At 49.0% G+C, this 26,310-nt stretch overlaps 1 protein-coding gene across 5 annotated transcripts in view; it reads right to left on the reverse strand.

Moving 5' to 3' along the window:
- Positions 1-492: 492 nt before the first annotated feature.
- MAST2 (microtubule associated serine/threonine kinase 2) overlaps positions 493-26,310 on the reverse strand; it is a 229,096-nt gene continuing 203,278 nt past the window's right edge. For 3 of the 5 annotated variants that reach the window (XM_087446021.1, XM_087446018.1, XM_087446017.1), the window contains 20 exons: positions 24,280-24,489; positions 19,736-19,837; positions 17,330-17,462; positions 16,451-16,512; positions 16,100-16,185; positions 15,425-15,633; positions 14,232-14,370; positions 8,070-8,202; positions 7,141-7,306; positions 6,465-6,566; positions 6,076-6,198; positions 5,787-5,896; positions 5,263-5,417; positions 4,750-5,018; positions 4,444-4,641; positions 3,551-3,777; positions 3,234-3,356; positions 2,671-2,807; positions 2,386-2,579; positions 493-2,077 (listed from right to left, as the gene is read on the reverse strand). In XM_087446021.1, the coding sequence (XP_087302147.1) occupies positions 549-2,077; positions 2,386-2,579; positions 2,671-2,807; positions 3,234-3,356; positions 3,551-3,777; positions 4,444-4,641; positions 4,750-5,018; positions 5,263-5,417; positions 5,787-5,896; positions 6,076-6,198; positions 6,465-6,566; positions 7,141-7,306; positions 8,070-8,202; positions 14,232-14,370; positions 15,425-15,633; positions 16,100-16,185; positions 16,451-16,512; positions 17,330-17,462; positions 19,736-19,837; positions 24,280-24,489 (4,407 nt within the window). In that variant the 3' untranslated portion in view covers positions 493-548. The remainder of the gene's footprint in view (positions 2,078-2,385; positions 2,580-2,670; positions 2,808-3,233; positions 3,357-3,550; positions 3,778-4,443; positions 4,642-4,749; positions 5,019-5,262; positions 5,418-5,786; positions 5,897-6,075; positions 6,199-6,464; positions 6,567-7,140; positions 7,307-8,069; positions 8,203-14,231; positions 14,371-15,424; positions 15,634-16,099; positions 16,186-16,450; positions 16,513-17,329; positions 17,463-19,735; positions 19,838-24,279; positions 24,490-26,310) is intronic. The other 2 variants (XM_087446019.1, XM_087446020.1) reach the window with 2 other exon arrangements.

Genomic DNA, 26,310 nt, shown 5'->3' on the forward strand with positions numbered 1-26,310 from the left:
ACCTAGGTTCTAATCCTAACTCTGCCCAAGCTATATGGTCTTGGGCATGTTACTATCTGAACATTTGAGTTCCCTTATCTATAAAGCAGGAATATTAGTCACTACGTGGTCTTCTCTGGTTCCGCATCTCCTACAGAAAGTCTTAATTCCTGGGAGACCATTAGATATGGCCCTTGCCTAACTCATTAGACCCATTTCCACTTTTAATTATTTTTGATTCCCTGAATATACCAAGTGTATGGTAAGTGCTGTACTCTTTGCCTGGACATTCTTTTGTACAGTAATTCCCACTCTTCTAAGCCAGCAATTATTACCTATCACCTGTCCTTCAGGTTTGAGTGCAGAGGTCATAGTGTCTGGGAAGCCAAGCTGGGTTGGGCACCCCTCCCCGACAGTGGAAACTATCTTATTCACCACCATGTTCTCAGCAGCAACAAAAGACCTTGAATTACACCTGTGTTGATTGAAGGAAAGAAGCAAAAGACACAAGGATGGTTTCCAAGAGCATGTATTACACAGGTCTGAGTGCAAGAAATGGCAGACAACTGCTATGTTTGCTTTAAAAGCTCATCAGGTGCCAGCGCCAAGTCCTGATGCTTCTGAGGGCTCCCTGGGTCTGGGTCCCTCCGGAGCAGGCCAGGTCCAGGCTCCTGAATGAAGGGGCAGCTTCTGCATGGAACATCCTGCTTCCTGTCACCTGAGGCATCAGGTACTTTGGTGATGCCCAGGGCTGGCTCCTCTTTCTTAATTTGTGCACACTCAGGCTCCCATAGCCAGCTTTGGCTAGGAACCTCACGAGGTGGGTGGGCCAGCCCAGGGGCACTGGGTGGCCATGACTTCCCCTCCTGCCTGGGAGACAGGTTCTCAGACTGGGCTGGAGTTGTGGTTTCCAAATCCTGGGAGCTGGCCAGCCCACCTTCCACTGCTGCCTTTCTGCTAGGAGATGCCCTGTCTGGGTCCTCGATAAGGAATTTCCAGGACCATGGGCCTGGCTCTCCAGAAATGGAGGAGGCAGCACCGGAGCAACTGGTAGGGATGAGTCCTGAAGAGCTGGGACAAAGTGCTGTTAGTGCCTGGGTGTGGAGGTGCTGGGCCTTCCAGCAGCCCTCTGGGGGGGTGGGGTCTGTGGGTCCAGCCCTACCCAGGCTGGGGGCTGGTGACAAAGAGCTGGCAGCCTCCTCAAAGGCTTGCGGTATCCCAAGCCTCCTCTGGGGGCCACTAGGGCCTTCCATTCTGGGAGGCCCCCGTGTGACCCCTGTCAATAAGCCTAGGACGACTAGGTCCTGACTCCTGGGGTCCCTGGGTAAGAAAGCATCCTCTTCCTCACTCTCTCCTGCTCCTCTGAGGGGTAGATCCTGGCCCACTTCTGGGTTAGGTGCCAAGCTCCGCTCTGGTACACCTTGGCTGTTCTCAGGTCCCTCATCGGTGTCATCCTCTGAGGAGTCAACCTCACGGATGGCTTCCTGCTTCTGCAATGACTCTCGCCGTTCAGCCCGGTCCTGTCGGAGGGTGCCGAGGGCCCGTGAGGGAGCAGGCTGCAGCACTCCCTTCCCTGGCAGCATCCCCTTCCCAGACAGCACACTCCTGGTTCCAACTACCTCCAGAGGGCTGACTTCCCTGGGTGGCAGTTCCTTCTTTAGCTCGGGGTGGGGCAGGTCAAGGCTATGCTTTCGAGAAGTGGCTAGTTTCTTCTCAGAAGCAGCAAGTGCAGCCGCCAGTTTCTCAGCTGACTGTACCCTCTTAAGTAGTGGTGAGCGTGGTGGCTCCGCACTCTTGGGCCGTGAGAGTTGCCTGCCTAGGGGGGGTGACAAGTGAAGCTTAGTGGGGAAGGCCTGGGCTCCATGGCCAGACAGGGGTGATGGGGAACGCTGAGGTGAAGCTGCTGGTGGTGGGGAAGGGGTGTGGGCCAGTGGTGACAGTGGGATGCTGCCTGCTGACTTGCGCCGAGGAGAGCGGTACTGGCGTTGGAGCTTGGGTGCCAGACCGTGCAGGGAGCTGGGCCGTGTGTGCCCAGAGCCGGCTGGAGAACTGGGCACGCTGGAGCTGGGGGAGCTGCTCTGTGACGAATTCCCTCCCACTTTGCACAAACAGACAGACACAAAGACAAAGGCAGAGCAATGTTAGCTGACAGAAGTAACTGAGAGGCAAGGCTGGGCTTAGCCCTGGAATGTCCCAAGATCATCAAGGTCACCCCACCAGTGAACAAAGGCCAGGCTACAGAAATAAAGTCACCCTCCACCTGTCATCTCCTCCTCAAGACTGGTGGATCTTGCAGGGGGTGGGCTGAATGTGAGTTTCAGAGTGGGCCCAGTGAGAAGCACAGAGGGCCCGGGCACTTTCCTGCCTCCCCAGAGGTGTCTCTGATCAGCAGGGAGCCCTTCATACCTGAATGCACAGCCTCAGGGGTCACCCGGTAGCCCTGAGTGGGAGATCGAGGGGAAAGGCTGTGGCTGTGTGTGGGAGAGCCCGGCCCGCTCTCCCCTGATGACAAGGAGCGGTTAAGGGAAGAAAGGCTGCGGCTGGTGTGGAGCAGGGATGCCTGCTTGGTGATCTTCCAGAACAGGGAGCTCTTTTTTCTGCTGCAGAGACAAAGGTCAAAGGCTGAGTTGGTGCGCAGGGCACAACATACACTGGGCCTGAGGCGGACCCTCTGGGCTAAGTCTGCCTCACCTTTCCTGTCCATCCTTGCCCCGGCTCCGCTTGCTCCTTCGGGCCATCTTGGCCTTGTAGCTGCCCTTCCGAGCTGGCCCCACTTTAATGGATGTGTTCTCCAGAGGAGTTGTTGAAATAGACACCTTGTTTCCACTCTGGGGAACACAGTGTGAGCCTAGGTCAGGCAGTGGCATATTCCCCCTACCCCTACCCTGGCCATGGCTCTAGCACAGCGCTAGCTTTGCCCCTGCATCAACATGTCTGCACCACAGGCCTGTCTTCCCTCCTTACAGATTAGGAAATGGCTCCACATGGAGCCCAAGTGGTTTGGGGCTGGGAAGGTAGAGAAGAGGCTCCCCTGTCCTGTTCTCCAGTCCTATCCACAGCTCAGAGGGATCCCTGGGCCTTGGTCAGTGAGGGTGCTGCTTTCCAGCAAAAAACCCATTGCTATGGCCACACCCAAGTTCTGTGTGCACGGGCATCTGTCCTCAGTGCAACCCTCCTACTCCCCTATGGCCACTCACAGCCTCACAGGCTGGGCTCATGCAGGAACTGCAGCAGGCAGCATCCCCAGCACTAACCTTCAGGATCAGCTCCACCACATCCGTGTGCACCAGCCCATGCACAGGCTCCCCATTGACGTGAGTGATGAGATCACCTTGACGAAGCCCCGCCTCACTGGCCGGACCTCCGTCCTCCACGTGCTGCCCCAGGGAGATAACAGTCTTCAGTCTGGAGCCTGAGCATTAACTGTGGGGTCTAGTTCTGCTCCTCAGGCCGTGACTCCCCCCACTTTGACCCCTGAGGGTAGTGTGGGCAGGGACAGAAAGCCCCTAGTAAGGGGAAGGCAGAGGAGTGATAAAGCTCGGAGACAACAGATCTGGACGGCCAGACATACCCACACCATGTGGTGCACAGTGTAGACGTCCGAGTCACCCATGTAGACACGGATGGCCCGCAGGGTGAAGCCATACTTCTTGCCAGCTCGATGGATGACGATGGGGGACCTCGAGCTACCGAGGGCTGGCAAGAAGTCCCTGCTTGGAGACGAGTCCCTGGATGACGGGTTGGATGACTGGGAATGTGGGGACATGGGGCTGGCCAATGGAGAGCAGGTGTGGTGTTCTGGAGATGGAGAAGCCAGAACTTAGTGGGTCAGAGGACCCCGGCCTACCCATGCTCCCAGCCTTGCCCCCTGTCTAGGCTGTTGATCCCACACAGCTCCAGTAACAGACAGAACCTGAGCCCGGGTACATCTTCCCCACAGCCTCTGAGCACAAAGCCCCCTCATGTGCCTAGACCCTCGCAGACACCCAGGAGGTGATGGAGAATGGCAGCTAGCAGTTACTGAGTGCTTACCCATATGTATCAGGGACCATGTAAGCTCTTCATACATATTTAAACATCACAGTTATCTTATGAGCTACCACTATTAATATCCACATTTTTTGATGAGACACTTGAGGCTCAGAGGGGTTAAGCAACTTCCTCAAGGTCAAGAGCCACTGACTGACGGAGCCAGGATTTGAATATAAGCTCGCTGCCTCAGAGCCTGCACTGGTTACACGGCGCTGTCCTGCCTTCTGGCACATGCACACACAACCTCAGACACCAGTGCAAATCTCAGAGACCTCTAGTCTTAAAGGGGCAGCAGTGACACAGTCTCTCAGATACCTGCTTTTCAATACACAAGGCACAGACACACCTGCCACATGCAGACCCCTGCCTCAGGCCCACAGAGATTCCTAGGCCCTTCCTGTGAGTTTTATCCTAGTTCCCTGGGAGCCTCACCCGCAGGAATGAGGAGGGACAGGGCTGTGGCTGAGGCGGACTTGATCACTTTGTTGATGGGCCGAGTGGTGTGCTTTTCTATAGAGTCCCCAGAGAGCAGCCGGTGGCGGGCCCTGCGCACCGCCAGGTCACTGATGGCCTTGGCTGTGGCTCCCTCAGCCAACTGTGGGGTCCCATGGCCTCCTCGAGTCTCCATGGCTGTGGGCCCAAGTGAGCAATGAGATCTGCAATGCAGCAGAGCCTCCCCTCCCTGCCTCTCTGCAGTATTCTCCAGCCTAGGCCCTTCGGCCACGTGCTGGGCCACACCTGGACTGGAACCACCGCTCCAGCCAACAGCCTCCTCGCCCAGCTTCAGCTGCCGCTCCACTGGCCGTTCACGGACAGGCCCAGATACACCTTCTCCAGATGGGGTACCCTCCTGCTGCTGCCTCCGGGGGCTGCTGCTAGCCTCCTCAGGGCCCTCAGGGAAGCGAGGCACATCCAGGAGGCCTGAGCAGCGGCGCCGCACCGTCAGTGGAGGGCTAGAGTCGCTCTCTGTGTGGGATGACTCGGACACCGACAGCCGCTTGCGCAGTCTGTGAGACACAGACCTAGGGTGAGACAGCCCAGGCGGTCTCCCTCCTCCAGCCCAGGCTCCCTTAGGGGCTCCCAAGGGTTATAAGTCATAGAACTTTTCTCCTCAGACATCCCTCCAGGAGCTGTCCTTGTGAATGCCCCCTCACTGCCACCAGCACTCCTCCCCAGCATCTGAATCTTGCCCGTGATCTGTGACAAGGAGGGTGGCTGTGCCGCCCCCCTGGGTGAGCTCTGGGTGCTCACATCTCAGGGGAGCCAATCACCCAGCCCCGGTCTCGGCCCTTCAGCCCTGCCAGGCCGTCTGAGCGGTCCTCCTTCTCCTCACTCAGACTGCGCTTGGTGGGGGGTGGAGTCCGGCGCTCCTCGAGCAGCGAGAGCCGCTCCATGCTGCTGTATACCTGTGGGCACAGAAGACGTGCTGGGGAGGGGCTCCAACAGCCACACCTCCCAAGAAACGAAAAGTACCCTTGGCACCTGAAACCCAGGAATTTGAATCAGTTCTTCCCTTCCCTCTCCCATACATACCAGCTGGATATTCGAGGAAGCAGCTATTCTCCACTGGTTTGACCCGGCCTCACCCCTGGCATATCCTGTCAGGGCTTGGAGTGGTTCTAGAAGTATCTGTCATATGGCAGGCCTAGCCCTTTCCTCCTTTTTTTCTAGAGGTAGTCTCATCACCCCCTCTCCCAGCTTGCCCCAGGCATGTCCCTTGACAGGCCCTGTCTCAATCCTCCAGCCTGTTCAGCCTGGGCCTGCCTCAGTCGCACCTTGCTGAACCTTGGAGAGCAGGAAGAGAACTGGCGGATCTCAAGGCAGCCATCCTCACTCACTTCCTCCTCGTCCTCTGAGTCCATGTGGTGGTATCGCTCTGAGCGGGCTGGGTCAGACACACAGGACAGTCTCCTTCAGAGACCCCTGGTGATAGACTCCTTTTGACCCTATCAGACCTCAGGAGGGCCTGGAGAAGTTCATCCCGATGCCAATTTCAGGGTGCACAAGTGTTTCTGGGCAAACAGCTAGGATGCCCGCTCCTCCCCGTCCCACCGGTGGCCTTACTGTCAAAGTAGCTAGTATCATCCTCTGACTCCAGTTGAGGAATAAATTCAGCCTTCTGGCGAAGAAGTCCTGTCCAGTCCAGACCGGTAAAGAACGGGTGCTGCTTCACCTCATAGGCGCTGCCTGTGGACAGGGAGGGTGTGAGCAAGGGGGCAGGAGGAGCTGCGTGGAGTCCAGGTCAGCAAGTCCAGCGAGGATCCGGACCTCGGGAGGCCAGGCCTAGAGGTTGCAGCTCCAGCACTTCTCCTCTTCTGCCCATGGGGAGCAGGGCACTTTCACGATTCACAGGCTCCACCCACACCTGAAGCCTGAACCTCCCAGCTGCATGGACTCAGCCTCCCTCCTCCCTCTTCCAAAGTGGTGAGAAAAGTTAGTGGGGCCTGTCCTACCTGTACCCAGTCTCTCCAGAGGGTTCTGGTGGAGCAGTTTGGAGGTGAGGTTCTGGGCGTCTGGCGGCAGGGCATCATCCCCCTCAGGCCACACAATCTCATCTAAAGAGTCAGGGGGGCGAGAGGGAAAGGAGTGGGTTAGAGAAGGCTCTCAGAAGTTGTGGGCGGAGTGGGCAGATGGAGAAGAGGGTCCTAGGATAGGATAAGGGTAGGGAAGCATAAAGGGCCCACCCCAGAACCCCTGAAAGCCTTGCCTGGGACCCCAATTCCTTAAGTTCTATAGGTTCTTGTCCTCCCAGGGGAGTCACACCCTCAACCACGACTTCTTCTTTAATCCAGGGGGCATGCAAAGCAGTGACTCCCTGCCCGAAGCTCTAGCTCACCCTGCTTGTAGTCCAGACACACACACACACACAAACACAGAACTCACATTTGCAGGATATGCACACACACAACACTGGTACACCATGCACATATGGGAGATACATGAACACAAACAGAACAAGCCCTGGGCAACACCTAGAGTGCACATGAGCACACACACATCTGAGAGGCAAGCATACCAAACACACACACGTGAATTCAGAACAAGAACTCAAGCCTCACAGGCGCATGCATAAATCACATTTGTGGATCCAGACTCTGTCTCCCCAGTGGCCAGGGTGACGGTACCTACCACTGATCACTTGCCCAAAGAGCTCCTCCGGAGTGTCTCCAAAGAAAGGGACGCAACCCACCAGGAACTCATACAGGATTATGCCCATGGCCCACCAGTCCACTGGCTTCCCATAGCCCTGACGCAGGATCACCTCGGGTGCAATGTACTCTGGGGTCCCGCATACCTGGGCACAGAGAAGCCAGAATGGCTCAGCATTGAAGCAGCTCAGTGGCATGATGGCTGGAGGGGTAGGGATGTTCCCACCTCTGGAGCAGAAAAATCTCTGAATGAAGATTCAGCTCACTTTGGTTAATGAGCAAGATCAATAGGAGCCCCAGGGTACCAGAGTTGGAACTGTTGGTGGGGTGAGGTTACTTCCTAATTAACCCAAACATCTAATTCCAGCCTGGAACCACCACTCCCTGAGCCCTCAACACCTCCTTCTGGCATCTGGTCTCCACAGTTGGCCTCTGTCCTCCAGCCTCCCAAAGAATAGACCCTACAGTCACATGACTACCACAGGGACTTGTGAACTGTCACAACCTGAAACATCAAATCAGGGACTGTCCACAGGCTACTCTCAGGAAGCTGGGCCACAGCCCAGTGGAAATTTGAAGCTGTGTTCCAGAACAACAGGCCCAGGAGAGCTTTGCCCTTGACTGAGGCTAGGAGGTTCATGACTGATCTCACACCAGCTCATAGTTCTAGGACCTATTTCTCCAAAGCCTGAGGAGGAAGATAATTTGGATTTTACAGCCATATGATTCTCATGATCTGTGATTATATTTTCCAAATGTGCTACCTATCTCAATGCCTCCCTGGAACCAAAGGTGGAAAAAACAGGAGCTCCCAGTCTTAACATCTAGCTACAGGTTAAGCGTGTGGCCCCCATTCCTTATTCTGAGGCCTGGAATTCAACCCCCCAGGTCTCAACCATCCTTCCCTACCTGCTTGTCCAGGAACTCCCGGGCGTCCTTCTCAATGTGGCCCTCGTACAAGTTTGTCGTCAGACTCATGAGGCCAATCTTAGAAAGGCCGAAGTCTGTGAGCTTAATGTGCCCCATGGATGTGATCAGGAGGCTAGGAAACCAGAGGAACAAAAGCATAGATTTATTTCCTGGTTTTCCAAGAGTGCTGATTTTAGTATACGCCAAATTTTCCTACTCAGCCTTCTATGGGGTTACTGTGGGACATGAGCAGGGCAGCTTCAGATGGAGACAGGCAACTGTGAAAGAATAAATAGCTCTGGCTTTGTGAGCATTGCATTCTGCACAAGCAACTAACCTGCATTTTGCCCATTCCCCCAATTCATCTCTGTTTAGTGCCCTCAACTGTGTGCTCTACAGGGGCAGGGATCAGTTGGCTGAGTAACAGACTTTCTTCTGCAGAGCAATCATCGTCATCCTGAAGACCCAGCCATCCTCAGTCCCTCTCCTCACCTGGGTTGGGTGGCTAAAAATACCCCTGGCTCAGGAAGAGGGGACGGGCCCCACAACCTTGTTCCCCGTCCACAGGTGGTCTTAGAAGGAGAGTTGGTTGGGAGAAACTAGAAATGAGATTTCACAGAGAATTGTCTCTTCCCTCTCCCTTCACACACTCTGCCTGAGCCATTTCATTTTGTGCCAAAGGCTTCACTCTGCCACCACTGTATCCTATGATTCCCACATCAGAGTCTCTGGCCCTGACTTCTTATTTTTTTTTTTTTAAACTTCAGTGAGTTGCCTCCCCTTTTCACTTTTTTTTTTTTTAATTTTATTTATTTTTTTCCCCCAAAGCCCCAGTTTATGTATGTATGTATGTATAACATACAACATAGTTGTATGTCATAGCTGCACATCCTTCTAGTTGCTGCACATGGGACATGGCCCCAGCATGGCCGGAGAAGCGGTGCGTCGGTGTGCGCCCGGGATCCGAACCCGGGCCTCCAGTAGCAGAGGGCGCGCATCTAACCACTAAGCCACGGGGCCGGCCCTGGCCCTGACTTCTTTTATGAGCTCCATGCCTACTAACTGACTGAATGTCACAGGCACCACAAGCTCAACCTGTCGAAACATAGTCGCATCCTGACTGGTCCTCTTCTCAGTGAAAAGCAGTAATTTCTGTTACCTACTGAGCTCTGTGATAAGTGCTTTATTGATTATTTATAAAAATATGCTGGCTCCTGAAAGGTTATATAGAGTAACTCACAAAGGTAGGCATTATAATCCGCATTTCAAAGAGTAGGAGTATGAGGCTCAGAGAGGTTTAACTAACAGACTTGAGCCCACAGAGTTAACAAGTGGTCACTTGAACTCAGGTCCATCTACCAGATGGACTTAGTAGATATATACAGAACATTCCACCCAAAAACTGCACAATACATTCTTTTTGAATGGACATGGAACATTCTCTAAGAGAGATCACATATTAGGTCACAAAAAAAGTCTCAATAAATTTAAAAAGACTGAAATAATACCAAGCATTTTTTATGACCACAATGGTATGAAACCAGAAATCAACTACAGGAAGAAAATTGGAAAAGCCACAAATATGTGGAGATTAAACAAAACACTACTGAACAACGATTGGGTCAATGAAGAAATCAAAGGAGAAATCAAAAAGTACCTGGAGACAAATGAAAATGAAAATACGATATGCCAAAATTTATGGGATACAGCAAAAGCAGTTCTAAGAGGGAAGTTTATAGCAATACAGGCCTACCTCAACAAATAAGAAAAATAGCAAATAATCTAACAGTGCACCTAAAGGAACTGGAAAAAGAAGAACAAAGCCCAAAATCAGTAGAAGGAAGGAAATAATAAAAATCAGAGCAGAAATAAATGAAATAGAGACTAAAAAAACAATAGAAAAGATCAACAAAGCTAAGAGTTGGTTCTTTAAGAAAATAAACAAAATTGACAAACCTTTAGCTAGGCTCACCAAGAAAAAAAGAGAGAAGGCTCAAATAAAATCAGAAATAAAAGAGGAGAAATTACCACAGACACCTCAGAAATACAAAAGGTTATAAGAGAATACTACGAAAAGCTATACGCCAACAAATTGGATAATCTAGAAGAAATGGATAAATTCTTAGAATCATATAACATTCTAAAACTAAATCAAGAAGAAATAGAGAATCTGAATGGACCAATCACCAGTAAGGAGATCAAAACAGTAATCAAAAACCTCCCAAAAAATACACGTCCAGGACCAGGCGGCTTCCCTGGTGAATTCTACCAAACATTCAAAGACTTAATACCTATCCTTCTCAAACTCTTCCAAAAAACTGAAGAGGAGGGGAAGCTTCCTAACTCATTCTGTGAGGCCAACACTACCCTGATACCAAAACCAGACAAGGACAAGACATAAAAAGAAAATTACAGGCCAATATCACTGAGGAACATTGATGTAAAAATCCTCAACAAAATACTAGCAAATCGAATATAACAAATACATTAAAAGATCACACACCATGATCAACTGGGATTTATTCCAGGGATACAGGGATGGTTCAACATCCACAAATCAATCAACATGATACACTACATGAACAAAATGAAAGAATAAAAGTCACACAATCGGGGCCGGCCCCGTGGCGTAGCGGTTAAGTGCGCGTGCTCCGCTGCTGGCGGCCCGGGTTTGGATCCCAGGCGCGCACCAATGCACCACTTGTCAGGCCATGCTGTGGCAGTGTCCCATATAAAGTGGAGGAAGATGGGCACGGATGTTAGCCCAGGGCCAGTCTTCCTCAGCAAAAAAAAAAAAAAAAAAAGAGAGAGAAGGATTGGCATGAATATTAGCTCAGGGCTGATCTTCCTCACAAAAAAAAAAAATCACACAATCATCTCAATAGATGCAGAGAAAGCATTTGACAAGATACAGCATCCATTTATGATAAAAACTCTGAATAAAATGGGTGTAGAAGGAAAGTACCTTAACATAATAAAGGCCATATATGACAAACCCACAGCTAATACCACACTCAATGGAGAAAACCTGAAAGCTACCCCTCTAAGAACAGGAACCAGACAAGGATGCCCACTTTCACCACTCTTATTTAACATAGTATTGGAAGTCCTAGCCAGAGCAATAAGGCAAGAAAAAGAAATAAAATGGATCCAAATTGGAAAGGAAGAAGTGAAACTGTCACTATTTGTAGATGACATGATTTTACATATAGAAAACCTTAAAGAATCCATCAAACTTTTAGAAATACATGAACACAGTAAAGTTGCAGGATGCAAAATCAACATACAAAAATAAGTTGTGTTTCTACATACTCACAACAAAGTAGCAGAAAAAGAAATTAAGAATACAATCCCATTTACAATTGCAACAAAAAGAACAAAATACCTAGGAATAAATTTAACTAAAGAGGTGAAAGATGTGTACCCTGAAAACTATAAAACATTGTTGAAAGAAATAGAAGACACAAAGAAATGGAAAGATACTCTGTGCTCTTAGATTGGAAGAATTAACATATTTAAGATGTCCATACTTCCTAAAGCAACCTACAGATTCAACACAATCCCTATCAAAGTTCCAACAACATTTTTCACAGAAATAGAACTAAGAACCCTAAAATTTATATGGAACAACAAAAGACCCCAAATAGCTAAAGGAATCCTGAGAAAAAAGAACAAAGCTGGAGGTAACACACTCCCTGATTTCAAAATATACTACAAAGCTAGAGAAATCAAAACAGCATGGTCCTGGCACAAAAACAGATACACAGATCAATGGAACAGAATCGAGAGCCCAGAAATAAACCCACACATCTATGGACAGCTAATTTTCAACATGGGAGCCAAGAACATACAATGGAGAAAGGAAAGTCTCTTCAATAAATGGTGCTGGGAAAACTGGATAGCCACATGCAAAAGAATGAAAGTAGACCATTATCTTACACCATACACAAAAATTAACTCAAAATAGATTAAAAACTTGAATGTAATACTTGAAACCATAAAACTTCTAGAAGTAAACATAGGCAGTACGCTCTTCAACATTGGTGTCAGCAGCATATTTTCAAATACTATGTCTGACCAGGCAAGGGAAACAATAGAAAAAATAACCAAACGGTACTACACCAAACTACAAACCTTCTGCACAGCAAAGGAAACCATCAACAAAACGAAAAGACAACCTAACAATTGGGAGAAGATATTTGCAAATCATATATCTGATAAGGGGTTAATCTCCAAAATATATAAAGAACTCACACATCTTAACAACAAAAAAACTAACAACCCAATTAAAAAATGGGCAAAAGATCTGAACAGATATGTTTCCAAAGAAGATACACAGATGGCCAACAGGCACATGAAAAGATGTTCAACATCACTAATTATTAGGGAAATGCAAATCAAAACTACAATGAGATACAACCTCAGGCCAATTAGAATGGGTATAATTAACAAGACAAGAAATAACAAGCGTTGGAGAGGATGTGGAAAAGAGGAACACACTCGTGGTGGGAATACAAACTGGTGCGGCCACTATGGAAAACAGAAGGGAGAGTCCTCAAAAAATTAAGGATAGACCTAGTATTCAATCTAGCTATTCTACTGCTGGGTACTCATCCAAAGATCATGAAAACACGAATGCGTAAAGATACATGCACCCCTGTGTTCATTGCAGCGTTATTCACAATAGCCAAGACCTAGAAACAACCTAAGTGCCCATCAAGGGAGAATAGATAAAGGTGTAGTAATATACACACAATGGAATACTACTCAGCCATAAAAAAGATGAAATCTTGCCATTTGCGACAACATAGATGGACCTCGAGGGTATTATGCTAAGTGAAGTCAGCCAGAGAGAGAAGGTCAAACACTGCATGATCTCACTCATAAAGAGAAGATAAAACAACAACGACAAACACACAGAGACAGAGACTGGAGTGGCGGTTGCCAGAGGAAAGCAGGGGAGGGAGGAGGGCGAAAGGGCAACGGGGCACGTGTGTGGTGATGGGTGGTAATTCGTCTTTGGGTGGTGAACATGATGCTGTCTACACAGAAATCAAAATATAATGATCCACACTTGAAATTTACATAAGGTTATAAACCAATGGTGCTCAATTAAAAGTAAGTAAATAAATAAATAAAAAAGAAAGGGAACTCAGGTCTGCCTAATGTCAAAGCCACTTCCCACTACAGAGGATTCTCACCATGCAGCCGAAGCTGGAAATTGGGATGATACGCCAGACCCCTGTTCCCTTGCTTGTCCTTCCACCCCCACCACCACCTTGTCTCTTCCTTTCTACTTCCCAGCCCTACCCTCTCCCTTTTCCACCCCGACTCTGTTCTGACGCAGGCACTGCTGTTTTGGGCCGGGTCTACTGCAACATCTTTTTCTTGGTCTCCCCACCTCTTTCCCTGGGGCAGAGTGATCTTTCTAAACCTAGACCAAAATCTGAGTGTCATTATATCACACCTCGGTTAACAGGCCCTTCAAAGACTCTCTAGGACCCTTTAAAATGAAACTCAAACTTACCAAAAGGACCCTCAATGACCTAATCCCTGCCTATTTCTCCAGCCTTCTCTCTTACTCCTCTGACCAACTCAGTCTCAGTTTCAGCCACACTGTACTACTCATGGTTCCTGAGCGGGTCACATTCTCTCACACCTGTGTGCCTTTACAAATCCCGCTCCCCAGCTTTAGAAAGCTCCTCCTACCTTTTTCCACCTGACTAATCCCTTCCGAGAGGCAGCATATAAAGAGATATTTCTGTCTCTCACACGAGACTTAAGTCCTACAGGCCAGCAACTATTTTACAGCCCAGAACATAGTGCTTGGCACAGAGCAGGTGTCAGTAAATGCTGGAACACTTGTTCAGCCATTTCCTAGATGTGCTGATTCTTTTGTTCCTGCTTGGTTTCTTGAGTGGAGCTCCTCAGTGACTCTTATATGTCACCAAAGCCTTACGATGCCTCTGCTAGACCCTGTTGGCAATGGTCTTTGCATTTGGGGTGGTCAGGGGCTAGAGTACTAGGCCTAGGTGGATACCCACAGGAACACTGTTTTCTAGCAACCATGCTGGGATGGATTCAAACATACTGTGTCTGCCTCCATTTATCTAGAGATCCAAGAGGGGGACCTTGGACAAGGGACCCAGAGAGTGGGCGTACTTGTCAGGCTTGAGGTCCCGGTGCACGATGCCATAGTTGTGTAAGTACTCCAGGGCTAGCACAGTTTCCGCAAAGTACAGACGCGCCATGTCCACAGGCAGGGCCCCGATGTTCTTCAGCAGAGTGGCACAGTCTCCTCCTGCAACAAGCCCAGGCCACCATGGAGGGAAGGATCCAGTTCCCTGCTCTAGATGGTCTCAGGCTTACAGTCTCTGAGGTCCTAGATGAGAGCCTCACGGAACACCCTGGTGCTAGAGACTGTGACTTTAGCTCCTCTGCTGCTGGCTTGGGTGGGAGACAGTGTGGAGGGAGCAAGATGTAATGTGAACTTGCCAATGGCTGTCAAGACCACTGTTCAGGCCAGAGAGGGAAAGAACCCAGGTCTCTAAGTTGACTTGTGGAGACAGGACTAAGTTATTTTTGGATGGGAATCCTGTATATTGTAACCACATCCCACTGAAACTTCAGCATGTGTTCGTTTATTTCCTTCCTATTGGCTGTCCTTTAGTTTCTGAGTAAAGTAACACTGTGAACTCCCAGCATGTACCCACTGAATTAAAAGGGGAGTTTTGTTCAGCTTCAACTCTTAAGACTGAAGTAAAACATCTTTGGAAGCAGCACACAGCAGTGAGAAGGGGAGAGAGGGGGCCACTGGCAAAGCTGCTGCCCCTCTCCAGAGCTGTGCCCTATGATGCTCTTCTACTCCAACCCCAGAGCATTTTGTGTGGTCTTAAGGGGGGTCTCCTTCACGAGCCACCAGCCAGGTCAATGGCTTCCCTTTCTTCTGAGGGCCCAGATGCAATCCTCCCAGCATCCAACCCTGGACTGTCATGGCTCTGCTCCCTCCTTGTTCCTGCCTGGTGCCAGGGGCAGAGGCTGTGCAGGCTTTGGGGTGCAGGATTCTATGGCTCCTGGGCTGATACATCCTGTCCCAGAGTGCCTCTCGTTGCACCTGACATGGTGCCACGTCTGGCTTCTGCTACTGCTCCAGAAGCCTCTTCCTTCGAGGGGCAGGGAGCCATGTGCCCACTGTGGCCAAGTGGTCTCTGAGATCCTAAGGCAGAAACCAATGCTTGAAAGATTGGGAAGCTGGGCCCAGAAACTTCACCCTTATACACAGCTGTTGCTCCCAGCTCAGGGCTAAGTCTCAGACTGGACCTGGCCCCCACGTCAGGCCAGCCTTCCCCCAGTACCTTCCACATACTCCATCACCATGCACAGGTGGCGCCGGGTCTCGAAGGAGCAGAACATGCTGACCACAAATGGGTTCTCGGCGAAAGTCAGTATGTCGCGCTCCACGAAGGCCTGCTGGATCTGGTTCCGCAGGATCAGGTTCTGCTTGTTGATCTTCTTCATGGCAAAGCGCTGCCGGGTGGGCTTGTGCCGCACCAGGAAAACGGCCCTGGGAAACACACCCATCCCGTCCCCCATGGGCCCTTAGGGCCTGAGCTGTGCTCTCCACTACCCAGAGCTGGGGTGGCCAGACAGCCCCCTCTCTCTCACCCTACAAATGCACAGAACAAAGGAGCAGGGGTGCGCTTATCCATGAGAAGGATCTGGGCCCCCTGCCCACAGAGCTCTGTGATTTCCTGATATACCAAGTCCTGAGGACACAGCTCAACCCTTCCCCAGGGCTCAGCGAGAGGAGGAGCACTACCAAGAGGAATGGGAATCCTGCCTGGGAAAGGAACAACGTTCACATGTCAGAGGAAATGGAACTCTTGCCCATCCAGGAGGCTTCGGGGAGGGAGAGGGTCTATCCTGAGGTAACTGCTGCCCCGAGGATTGGGCATCATACACTTCTAGAATGAAGAGCCCAAGGGCTGACTTAGCTCCAGTCCCAGCCGCACCCTGACCCCTGCCTTTACCCATAGGCGCCATTGCTGATGAGCTTAATGGTTTCAAAGTCCTCTTCAGAGGGTGTCTTTTTAGATGTCAGAGGTGCCCCACGGCCCTGGAAGACAAGGGGAAAGACAAGAGGCAGCATGCTTTTCAGAGCCCATATGCTTGGGGAAGCTGTGGCCCAAGCATCAGCTCAGCTCTCGGCCCTGCTGCAGCCTCCTGCCCGTTCTTCCCCAGGAGCTGGATGACTTCTCAGACAGTGTATGCAACAGTGCCCCCCCACCACCCCCTTCAGCCAGTCTCTTCAAGAGAACTCACAGCCCTTTGCTTCATAGGGCCCAGGGTCCAGGACTGGGGCAGGAGCTCAGGGTCTTTACCTCGACTGAATCATCTGTCTCTGGAGTATCAGGACTGTCATAGCTGCTCAAATGGGCCACTTCTAGAAACAAAGCAAGGACACAAGGGAAAAGTGTGCGTGGCAATGTTGGGCATCTCAGCAGTCCACTCACATCAATGACAGGTGCGCAGGGTCAGCGTTAATGCTTTCTGCGTCAGTCTAGGGTGCAAACCTAGGCCTGGGGCTATAGCCCCAGTGTAGTCACAGCTTTTGGACTTGCCTGCCAAATAATATTGCCACTCCTATTTCTAGAAGTCCAGTGCCATTCATAAGGCCTGGCAAATTCTATAAAGCCTCCCTCAAACTTGGGACAATTCCTGGAAAAAAGGGCCCAAAGCTGGGCTCTCAGTCCCCATCCTGCTGGCCAACTCCACTCTGCCAGATGGGGGTGGGAAGCAGGGAGGCAGGAGCAGGACAACTATAGACCAGGTACTTAGAAGCCCGTGGTTCATGCAGGGTTCAGTGCGAAGCCCGGAAGAATGGAGACATCTTCTGCAGCCCTGAGTCAGGACCACCCCAAAGACACAGGAAGACTTGTAAGGTGGCAGCAGCAGAGGCAAGCATGCAGAGGAGGCGACCATTTTTGGAAATGTGACTGTGGTCCTTTGCTGTTGACCTCTTTTGACCTTAGGCTCTAAATCCAACCCAGCTGGGCCCAAGGCAATCCCAGTTGGGTTATATCAGACAATTCCCAAGGAGGGGTTGTTTTATGACAGAGAACACAGGGTTCCTGAGCCCTGAGACCCCTGATGCTGTGCTGTGTCCATGTCCAATCTAATCCTCTTCTCCAAGTGGCTTCCCCGCTGTTAGCGCTCTTTGGCCATGGGGCCTCTCTGCAGCCACCAGGCAGCATGCTCACCCTCTAGGGGGTCCCGTGTGAGGCCCAGTTGGCTAACGATGTAGCGGGGAATGTCACATTTAATCCCTTGTCCCTCTTTGGCGTGGCCCTCAGCTGCTTCTAACAGGTGGTAGAACTCTTCAGGGTCAAACTCCTGTACCAGGGAGAGAGCAGTCAGTGGTGAGACTACAAGTGAGGGCTGCTGGCCTCTTTGGTTTCACAGCATGTACCCAGAGTAGGATGAACAAGAAGCCTGCCTCTTCGTGATGGGACACCCCCACCCCAGAATACCCAGAAACACCATGATTCAGGGATCATGAGAATGGGGACGAAGCGGTCTGACAGGTTCTGACAGGTCATCTCCAGACTGGACATCCTAAGCATACGCTGTCTTTCCCAGCAACAAGAACCAGAGCTTTTGGTTTCAAGAGAGCTCAGCCTATTCACCTGGTTCAAAGCCTTCTGCCAGCCAGATGGCCTTGTTAGGCACATTCACACACCCAGTCCAGAGAAGCAGCCCTGGCACCCTCTCAGGTACGGGCATAGTCCTGGCAGTTCATGTGTGCCTTCAGATATTTACTGAGCACCCACTATGTGCTAGGGGCTGAAAGCCATGGGGAACAGAGCACAGCAGCCCTTGTCTGCACAGAGCATGTAATAATGAGGAGCCCATTTACTGAGTGCCTACTAAGTGCCACCCTCTGGGCTAATGCCTGATAACACCTCTATGACCTCAGGGAGGACATCAAAGCTCAGAGATGCACTGACTTGACCATGGTCAGAGAGGCAGGAACAGAAAACCAGTATTCAAACTCAGGCCTGACTCCAAGCCCCTGTTTAACCCTGGGCTTCATGTTCTTGAGGGAGAGGCCCCCCGCTTCTCCACAACCCCAGGCTCCACCGCTCTCTTCACCTCTGGTCTCACTATTTTGGAGAACTAAACCACTGTCTTTCTGGATATACTCTAAGCCAGACCTGGAAGTCCTTTTAACTTATTATTCTTCCTCAGTCCCTGTCTAGTCAGAATGTCTACCTCATAAAGCCCCCTCCATCCGCCTCTTCTTTTCTTTTCTCCTACCGTTGTCCTCGTTCAGGCCACTCCTCTCGCGCACATGAATTGCCTTAAGTGTCTCTGCACTGATTTCCCTGGCTCATCTGCCCTCTCTTCCAAAACTATCCACGTTGCAGCCAGAATAACCTTTCATAGGCATAAATCTGATGGAATGTTACTCAGAAATAAATAGGAACCAATTAGTACTGTACATGCAACAACATGTATGAATCTCAAAAAAATTATCCTGAGTGAAAGACGTCAGAGCATACTGTATGATTTCATTTATATGAAACTGTATAAAAAGCAAACTTATCCACAGTGAAAGAGAGCAGCTAAGTGGTTGCCTGGGAGTGGGAGGCGAGGGACAGGGGAGGGACTGACTGCAAAGGGGCACAAGGGAACTATCTGAGGTGAAAGAAACGTTCTCTATCTCAACTGTGGCGGTGATTAGACAGGTGTATTCCTGTTAAAATTTACTGAACTGTATACTCAAAAGAGATATATTTTATTGTACATAAATTATACCTTAATAAAGTTGGTTAAAAAAAGTAAATCTGACCATGTCATACTCTTAGCTAAACTTTCTGATGGTTCCAGCGGCCTCAAGGATAAATGCAAACTCCTGAGCTGAGAAGCCTACACTCTCCATGGTCTTGTCATGGCTCACCTTCCAGGTTTATCCCCCACCAATTCTCCAAACCCACCCTGCACTCCATCGAATGCCCTTCCCATTCCTCTTCCCTGACAAACTCATAATCATCCTTCCAGTCGCTGAATAAGCTTCATGCCCCCAGGAACTTTCACTGAATGTCCATCCCAAGGAGGACTAGAGCACTTCCCTCTCCAGGGTCCCGCTGCACCTCGTACTTACCTCAGTTGCAACTCTTCCTACAATGTCATAATTATTATTTACATGTCTCCATGCCTTATACCTAAGCCACTAAAAGACTAACTCCACTAGGGAGGAAGCATCTTAGGATCAGGGACATGTCTGCACCTCCAGTGTCTAGCATGAAGTAGATACTCAGTAAAATGTTGCTGAATGATTAAATGAAGGACTCAGCTTGTGCAAACGAAACTGGCCTGTGCTCCTCACCCCCAAAGCCCCCAGTGACCTGAGGCCTGCTCAGTGTGGGGGTGGGCCAGACTAATACCTCTCCCTGCCATACCCCTCCTCACAGGAACTCGTTTGGTCCCCCAGTGCTTGCATATCATGTTTAAATAAGGACTTCAGCAGTGGAAATGGCAATGGGTGCCACCACAGTTTTGCTGTTAGCAGGATACTTCCTCTACACCCCCCACTCCTACTCCTTCTTCTATACCCCACTCCCACCACTCCAATCCACCCACTAACCTTTCCAGAGTCCACTCACCAGACATTCCAGGAGACGAGCTGGGCGGGCAATGACAATCATCAGCTTTTTCACCAGCTGCATCACAAAAGCCACTTCTGAACTCTCTGAGCGTTCATGAGCCTGTAGAGAAGACAGAGGTTGCTTAAGCAATCCACTGGCCCAGCGTGGCTGAGCTAAGCAGGACCACGCTGGGCAGAGCTGACTACTGGGAGAAAAGATTTGGTAGCACAGAGAGCTTTGCAAAGCCAAGAACTTAGGGAAGGCCAGTGGGCTGTGAGAGGGAGCAAGTTGCCTATCAAGAACCATGTGAGCTTTAGAACACTGCATGGCACCAAGGAATGTCACACAGGCACACAACTTTACCTGCTCCTCTATCTAACAAGCTTCACCCACCCTCCAGACCCCAGCCCAAGGGGCAGCTCTCAATGGAGCCTTCACTGACGTTCACTCTCCACTCCAGACAGACCATAAGGAAGAGAAAGACATCAAAGCAGGAGAGTGATGTGACCAGACAGGTATTTTAGAAAGATCCCTCTGGCTGCAGCATGGATGGTGCACTAAAGACGGCAGGCCTAAAAGCAGGCAAACCATTAACAGGCTATTGCAATAAAGTAGATGAAAAAGGCAGTAAGAACTGAGAGAAACAGACAGACTGGGGCCATTTCAGAGGCAGATAACTGAGTAGACCTGAAGGCTGGAAAAGCAGGAATGAAAGGTAATCGCAACTACAATTTTAGGGAAATTGCAGCAAACTGATAAACGAAATAGGAAATATAAGAAGAAAAACAGTTGAGGTGAGGACAGGTAGAGAACATATTACATTTGGTTTTAGAGAAAAAGCACATAGGTGGGAAAGCTCTGTTGGGACTTCCAGAGTGTGAGGGATCTGTACTAGATACTTTCTTGGGTATTTGCTCAGCCCAGGAGCCTCTCTCTTTTTTACAGAAACTGCTGTGACTTCTAGGATCCACGTTTATATTGTGTGGTTGCACCTCCAATAGCTGACCAGTGTGGATTACTTTCCTAGCAATTTAAAAATGGATGGAAAGACAACTGTTAATACAGTGTGGCAGAAACATACAATCTACTCTCGGGTGAAAAGGGATGGCCATATCTACCCAAGAGACAGAGAAAAACAGAGATGAAAGAAGGAAGATGAACACTCCTGGGTTCTCCACAGGTTCTGGTTTCTAGTTCTGGTTCCTTCTTAAGGCCTGGTTGCATTCGTGTCTTCAATTCTCTAGGACCAACCCTTTTTATCTTTATAATTAGTTTCCCTTTCCTGCTTAAAGTACCCTGAGTTGGCTTTCTATTACTTGCAACCAAAGAATACTAACCAATCTGGGAGTCAAAGTGGAAGAGGGCAACAAGCAGCAGGAACAGGGGTCTGGAGCTCAGAACAGGGACAGAAGCGGCCCAAGGTGGGAGTCCTCAGAGTACGGATGACAACTGAAGACATGGGAGCAGAGGAGGCTGATCAGGGAGAGTGTGAGGAAAGGAGAAAGAGGAGAACGGGCGCTCAAGATGGTGCCCTGTGGAACATCAGCGTTTAAGAGATGGGGAGAGAAGGAACTTGTGAAGGGGCAGCAAGACTGCAGGGAACAGTGTCATGACAACCAGGGGTAAAAAGATCAAGGAGAAGTATTCACTGTGTAAAGTTCTGTAGAGAGGGGAGGAGAGATGAGGACTTAGGATTTGGCAATTGGCCCATTAGTTCTTTGGTGATTTTTGCCTGTAACAGTTTTAGCAGGATGGTGGGAAGGGAAAGTAGAAGGCAGAAGACTGAGTAGTGAATAGGTTCTAAGGAAAGAAAAATAGCATATGAGCACCATTTAGAAAAAAAAAAAGGTTATGAAATGAAGAGAAGCTTGGCATCTAGTGAAATCTTATTTATTCCTTTAATACTGAGCCCAAATATCAACCCTGTAAAGCTATATCTGAGGTCCCTGCCTGCCCCCCCATAACACATACACACAAACACTTAGAATGACAAGAAGTAACTGCTCTCTTTTCCATGTCCCCCCAGCTGTTTGCTCACCCCCACATGGTACTATCATGCGTTTTATAATCAGTGGTCTGTCTGTACACACTGGAGGGCCTCGTGAGCAGAGAGGCTGTGTCTTTCTTCTGTTCTTCCCTCATGTGCTAAGCCTAGCAGAGTACCTCTCACACAGCAGATGTCAGTCAATGTTTGTGGACTAAGTGTTTGAAAACATGTGGTCTTACGCTCTGGAATAAGACAAACCTGGATTTGGGTTCTAGCTCTGCTACTTAAGAAAGAGTTACCTTGGGCTAACTCAGCCCTTTTAAGCTTCGGTTTCTTATCTGTAGATTTAGGGACTAATAATCGTACCTTGCTTACAGTGCTGTTATGAAGATTAAATTAGATAAATTAAATGAGATAATGTAGTGTCCAGAATGTATTAAGTGCTCTATAAATGACAGTGATTTTTATTATTTTAAATGTAAACTTTATCGTGCCAATTTTCAATTTAAAACCATTCAATGATTCTCCACTGCCTTCATGATAAAATCTAAGCTCCTCACAAGGCTCTTCAGCCTCTGTGTCATCCCCTACTCGCCGCAATTCATCTACCACTCCTCCCTGCAGGCATCCTCCACTCTAGTCACGCCAAACTACTTTATCTGCAATTCCTGGAATGTACCAAGTTCCCCTACACCTCTGAGAGGCTGTTTATCTGTTTCCTAGGTCTAGTGAACTCTAACCTACTCATCAGGACTTAACTTTTCCTGAACTCTCCAGGTGGAGTCAACACATCCTCCTCTGTGCTCAGAAATGGACTCTGTTTGGTGCTCGTCAATCACACCTACTATAAAAAGAGAAGTGAGATAATTCATACAGAGCACTCAGTGTAGTGTCTGGCACACAGTACACGTCAATACGTGAGAGCTGTTATTTTTACTGTAAGTCCGTGTTGATGGGTCTGTACCTTGACCTAGAACCTGCACTGAACTTTTCTGCATTCCCAAGGCCTAGCAAATTAGGGAACAGATGACTGCACGGCTCCATTTTCAGTGCTCTTCCTGCTGCACCAAACAACCCACCCCCAGGGCGAGTCTGGGAAAATGCCGGAAGGTTTTCGTCAAGGTTCTGACTTGAGCCTTTCAGAAGATCAATCTTAGATGATCTTAGACAAGCAACCTCGGAAGTCGTTCTCTGTGGGTCCTTCACCTGATGCCGTACTCCCTGATTCCTCTCCGTTGTTGAACTGTTACAAAGTTAGTCTTGAACAGAAACAAACAGCTGCCAGTGACTTTCATGGGACTTCTGCTTCCTAAAGTTGTATTTCTACCATGTTTGAATTTAAGTATTACTTTTGAAATCAGAAAAAAAAAATTTTTGTAGAAGTAAGTACTTTTTCGTCTATTAAATCAAAATCTTTCTCACTGGGCTAGTATGACTTTTAGGGGACAGAGAACAATTTACTACCTATTATATATGAGAAATCTTACAATATTTGACAGCAATAATCAGGATCATCTTTAGTCATTGTTTCTCTAGATTCAACTGTTTCTTAATTATTATTATTATGTTTTTTTTTTTTGGTGAGGAAGATTAGCCCTGGTCTGCGCCTGGGATCTGAACCCACAAACCCTGGGCTGCCGAAGTGGAGTGCACGAAGTTAACCACTATGCCACTGGGCTGGCCCTTGTTTCTTAATTTTTAAAAAAAAATTCCCTGCTCCTATTTCTAGACTAACACACTGAAGTTCTATTTGATCATTGGCCCTGGGTTCTCAGCTCAGTCAGTACTACACCAGAGTAAGGTCATGGGTCTGGACTGGGAAATACTCTAGCAACATGAAGAGCCCTGGGGAGATAGGCACATCTCCTCTCCCCTAAGCTGTACCAATGGTGTAATATGTGGCAACTATGATCTGAGTGTGAAGGCATCTGACCACTGTATCAGAGAGGCTGATAGGAAAGCGAACACTAGAGCATGAAGCAGTGGTTAAGGACTCAACGTATGCTCTGGTCTTGACCATCTCTGCATTACTTTACCTTTAGCCTCCCAGAGCCTCTGCACACTGGGGAGGATCAGGTCTCCACACACAAAGGCCCCCACTAGAGAACTTCTCACCATGCAAATAGAATGTCAGGAAATAGATAAACCCACAGTGCAAGCCTTGGGCCTGTTTTCCCTTGCCTGAGAAGAAACAGTCCTAAGGCTCTGCTTACACCAATATTTCTACTAGAAGAGAGCCCACCACAGTCATTGGGCCACTTTTTGGCTTTGGGCGACAAATCTCCTGGTCAAGTATTTATGAATACTACCAACGTTGGAGCCTCAGGTAGTGTAACTGGAATTAGAAAAAGACCCACGGAACTGAGTTCTCTTGATACCACACAGGCTTCTCTCAATAATGCAGGGGACTGAGGAGGAACCTAAGCCCATCAGCACCACACTTGGGGGCGGGCCCTGTACACTAGCAAGGAGGTGGCAAGCAGGCTGAGAAGACTGGGAACACTGTCAATGCCTTATCTCAGCTTGTCCACTACTGCGTGGAGGGTTCACCAGATTCCAGCACAAGGACACTCACATCTTGCAGAAGTTTCTCTAAATTCTCTTGAAGTTCGTAGAAGTAGTGTGATGTAATGAGGCCACTCCGAGATTTATCCAGGCAGTCTCGGGCCATCTCAATCACCTGATGATGAATAAAGCTCAAGGCACCATCTGCCAAGGGCAACACGCTGTCTGGAGTGTTGGAGGAAATGAACTCGGCTAGACGTTCTTCCATTTGTGCGGTGGCCTGGGAATAAAAGCAGGAAAAGTGACACTTCCCTTCTTGTTCCAGCTCAGGTGGAGACTAAAGGACCTGGTAATAGTCTAAGGATGGGCTCTGTGGTCCTGGTCTCCTGATGTTGCATGTGGGGAAACTGATGACTGGAGACATGAAAAGATCACCTTCAAGTCAAGTCAAAACATCATAATCAAGGCCCTCTCTCACCTGGCCTTGTCTGTCTTCCCCACTCCTTGAAGGGCAGCTCTTCTGCTCTGAGGACACTGAGTGTTTGTTGTTCTGCTCCTTGATGATGCTGTTTCTGTCTGTTTATGCTATTCCCTCTGTGTAGCTCTTTCACCCTGCCAAGCCTGCCTGGCAAATGCCTATTACTCCTCCCAATCTCAGTTCAAGCATCATCTCTCCTCTGGGAAGTCTTTAATTCCTCCAGGCAAATGAGAGTTTCCTTTCTTCTGTGCTTCCAATGGGCTTCCCAACTGTATAAACTTAGTGTACCGACACTGCTGGTTTCTAAACCTGGCTCTGGCCTGGGAACTTCTTCAAGTCAGAGAGTTTGATTTATCTCAGGATCCTCTCACTTAACCTTAGCTAAAACTCGACTGAGCTAAGCAGATGCTCAGAAGTGTTTACTGAAGGTGTGAACCTGCCTGCTCACAGACCTGGATCCCTAGCAGAGCAAAATGGGGGTCTGGCTCAGAAGCCTCTATGGGACCTAACTGGACAGTCATGTCAAAATGACAAATATACATCAGTTAATGATTTCCTAGCTGCCTATCTAGGACTTGGCCTTCTTTTCTTTGCCACCAGGAGGCGATTTCTGATTCCCAGTGTGTGTATGTATAAACACATACATATGCGTGTGTATATATGTATATGTATATATAGAGTATATATACATATATACACACAGACACACACATATATATGGTGTGCATGGAGAGAGAGAGGAGAGGAGAAGAAGGGGGGAGAGGAGAGGGAATGGAAGGGAAGGAATCCTAACATTTTCTCTAACAACAGTTCATCTTACACGAATGACTTGGAGACATGTATATAAAACACAAACACGCAATGCTAGAATGACAACACAACGCCTGATACATAAGGGAGAGGAGGAAATACGTGAGATGCATTTCTAAACACTATACACTCCCAAACTTCTTTATAAAGGACCGAGCATAACAAAATGATCTCCTAGCTGTTTGTTCTGCCCTCTTCTTCGCTTACTCTTTAGCACCCAGTCCAAGGCTAGAAAGCATAGACCACAGGGCACAGGGTAGCAGAGAGATAATAGCAAACACTTACTGAGTGCTTAGTATGTCCTGGGCACAGTTAGAAAAGCTTAATGCTCATTAATCTAGACAAACTCCCTATGAGATAGATATTCTTATTATCCCAAATTACAGACGAGGCAAATGAAGCTCAGAGAAGGCACATAAGCTGCTCGGGGCCATATAGCTAGTAAATGGCAGAAGCAGATTTGAACCCAGTCGGTCCGGTTCCAGAATCTGTGCTCCTCCTTCTTGCTGTGCTTCACCGGCTATGTCAAGAGGGAAAACACGAGGGCTTCACTTCCCTAGGCCACTTGTGTGTCTAGGGGACTGGACCTGAGTCTGGACACTCTCAGAGGAGCAGGGAACCACACACATAGGCCCCAGATACAGACGAATACGTGGACCCAGGGAGGTCCAGACAGAGGATGAAGAAAGAGGCTTGAGGACTCCACGGTCCCTGTTGTCATGGACAGGGAGCCCACGTCAGTGCCCTCACTCTCTCTCAGACAGAGCTGGCTGTTCTGCAGGAATAGGGCCTTTCATTGGGAGGCCAGGTCAG

Source organism: Ceratotherium simum, chromosome 22 (assembly GCF_057802395.1).
Source record: "Ceratotherium simum simum isolate JZ-2026a chromosome 22, ASM5780239v1, whole genome shotgun sequence".
NCBI classification, from domain to species: domain Eukaryota; kingdom Metazoa; phylum Chordata; class Mammalia; order Perissodactyla; family Rhinocerotidae; genus Ceratotherium; species Ceratotherium simum.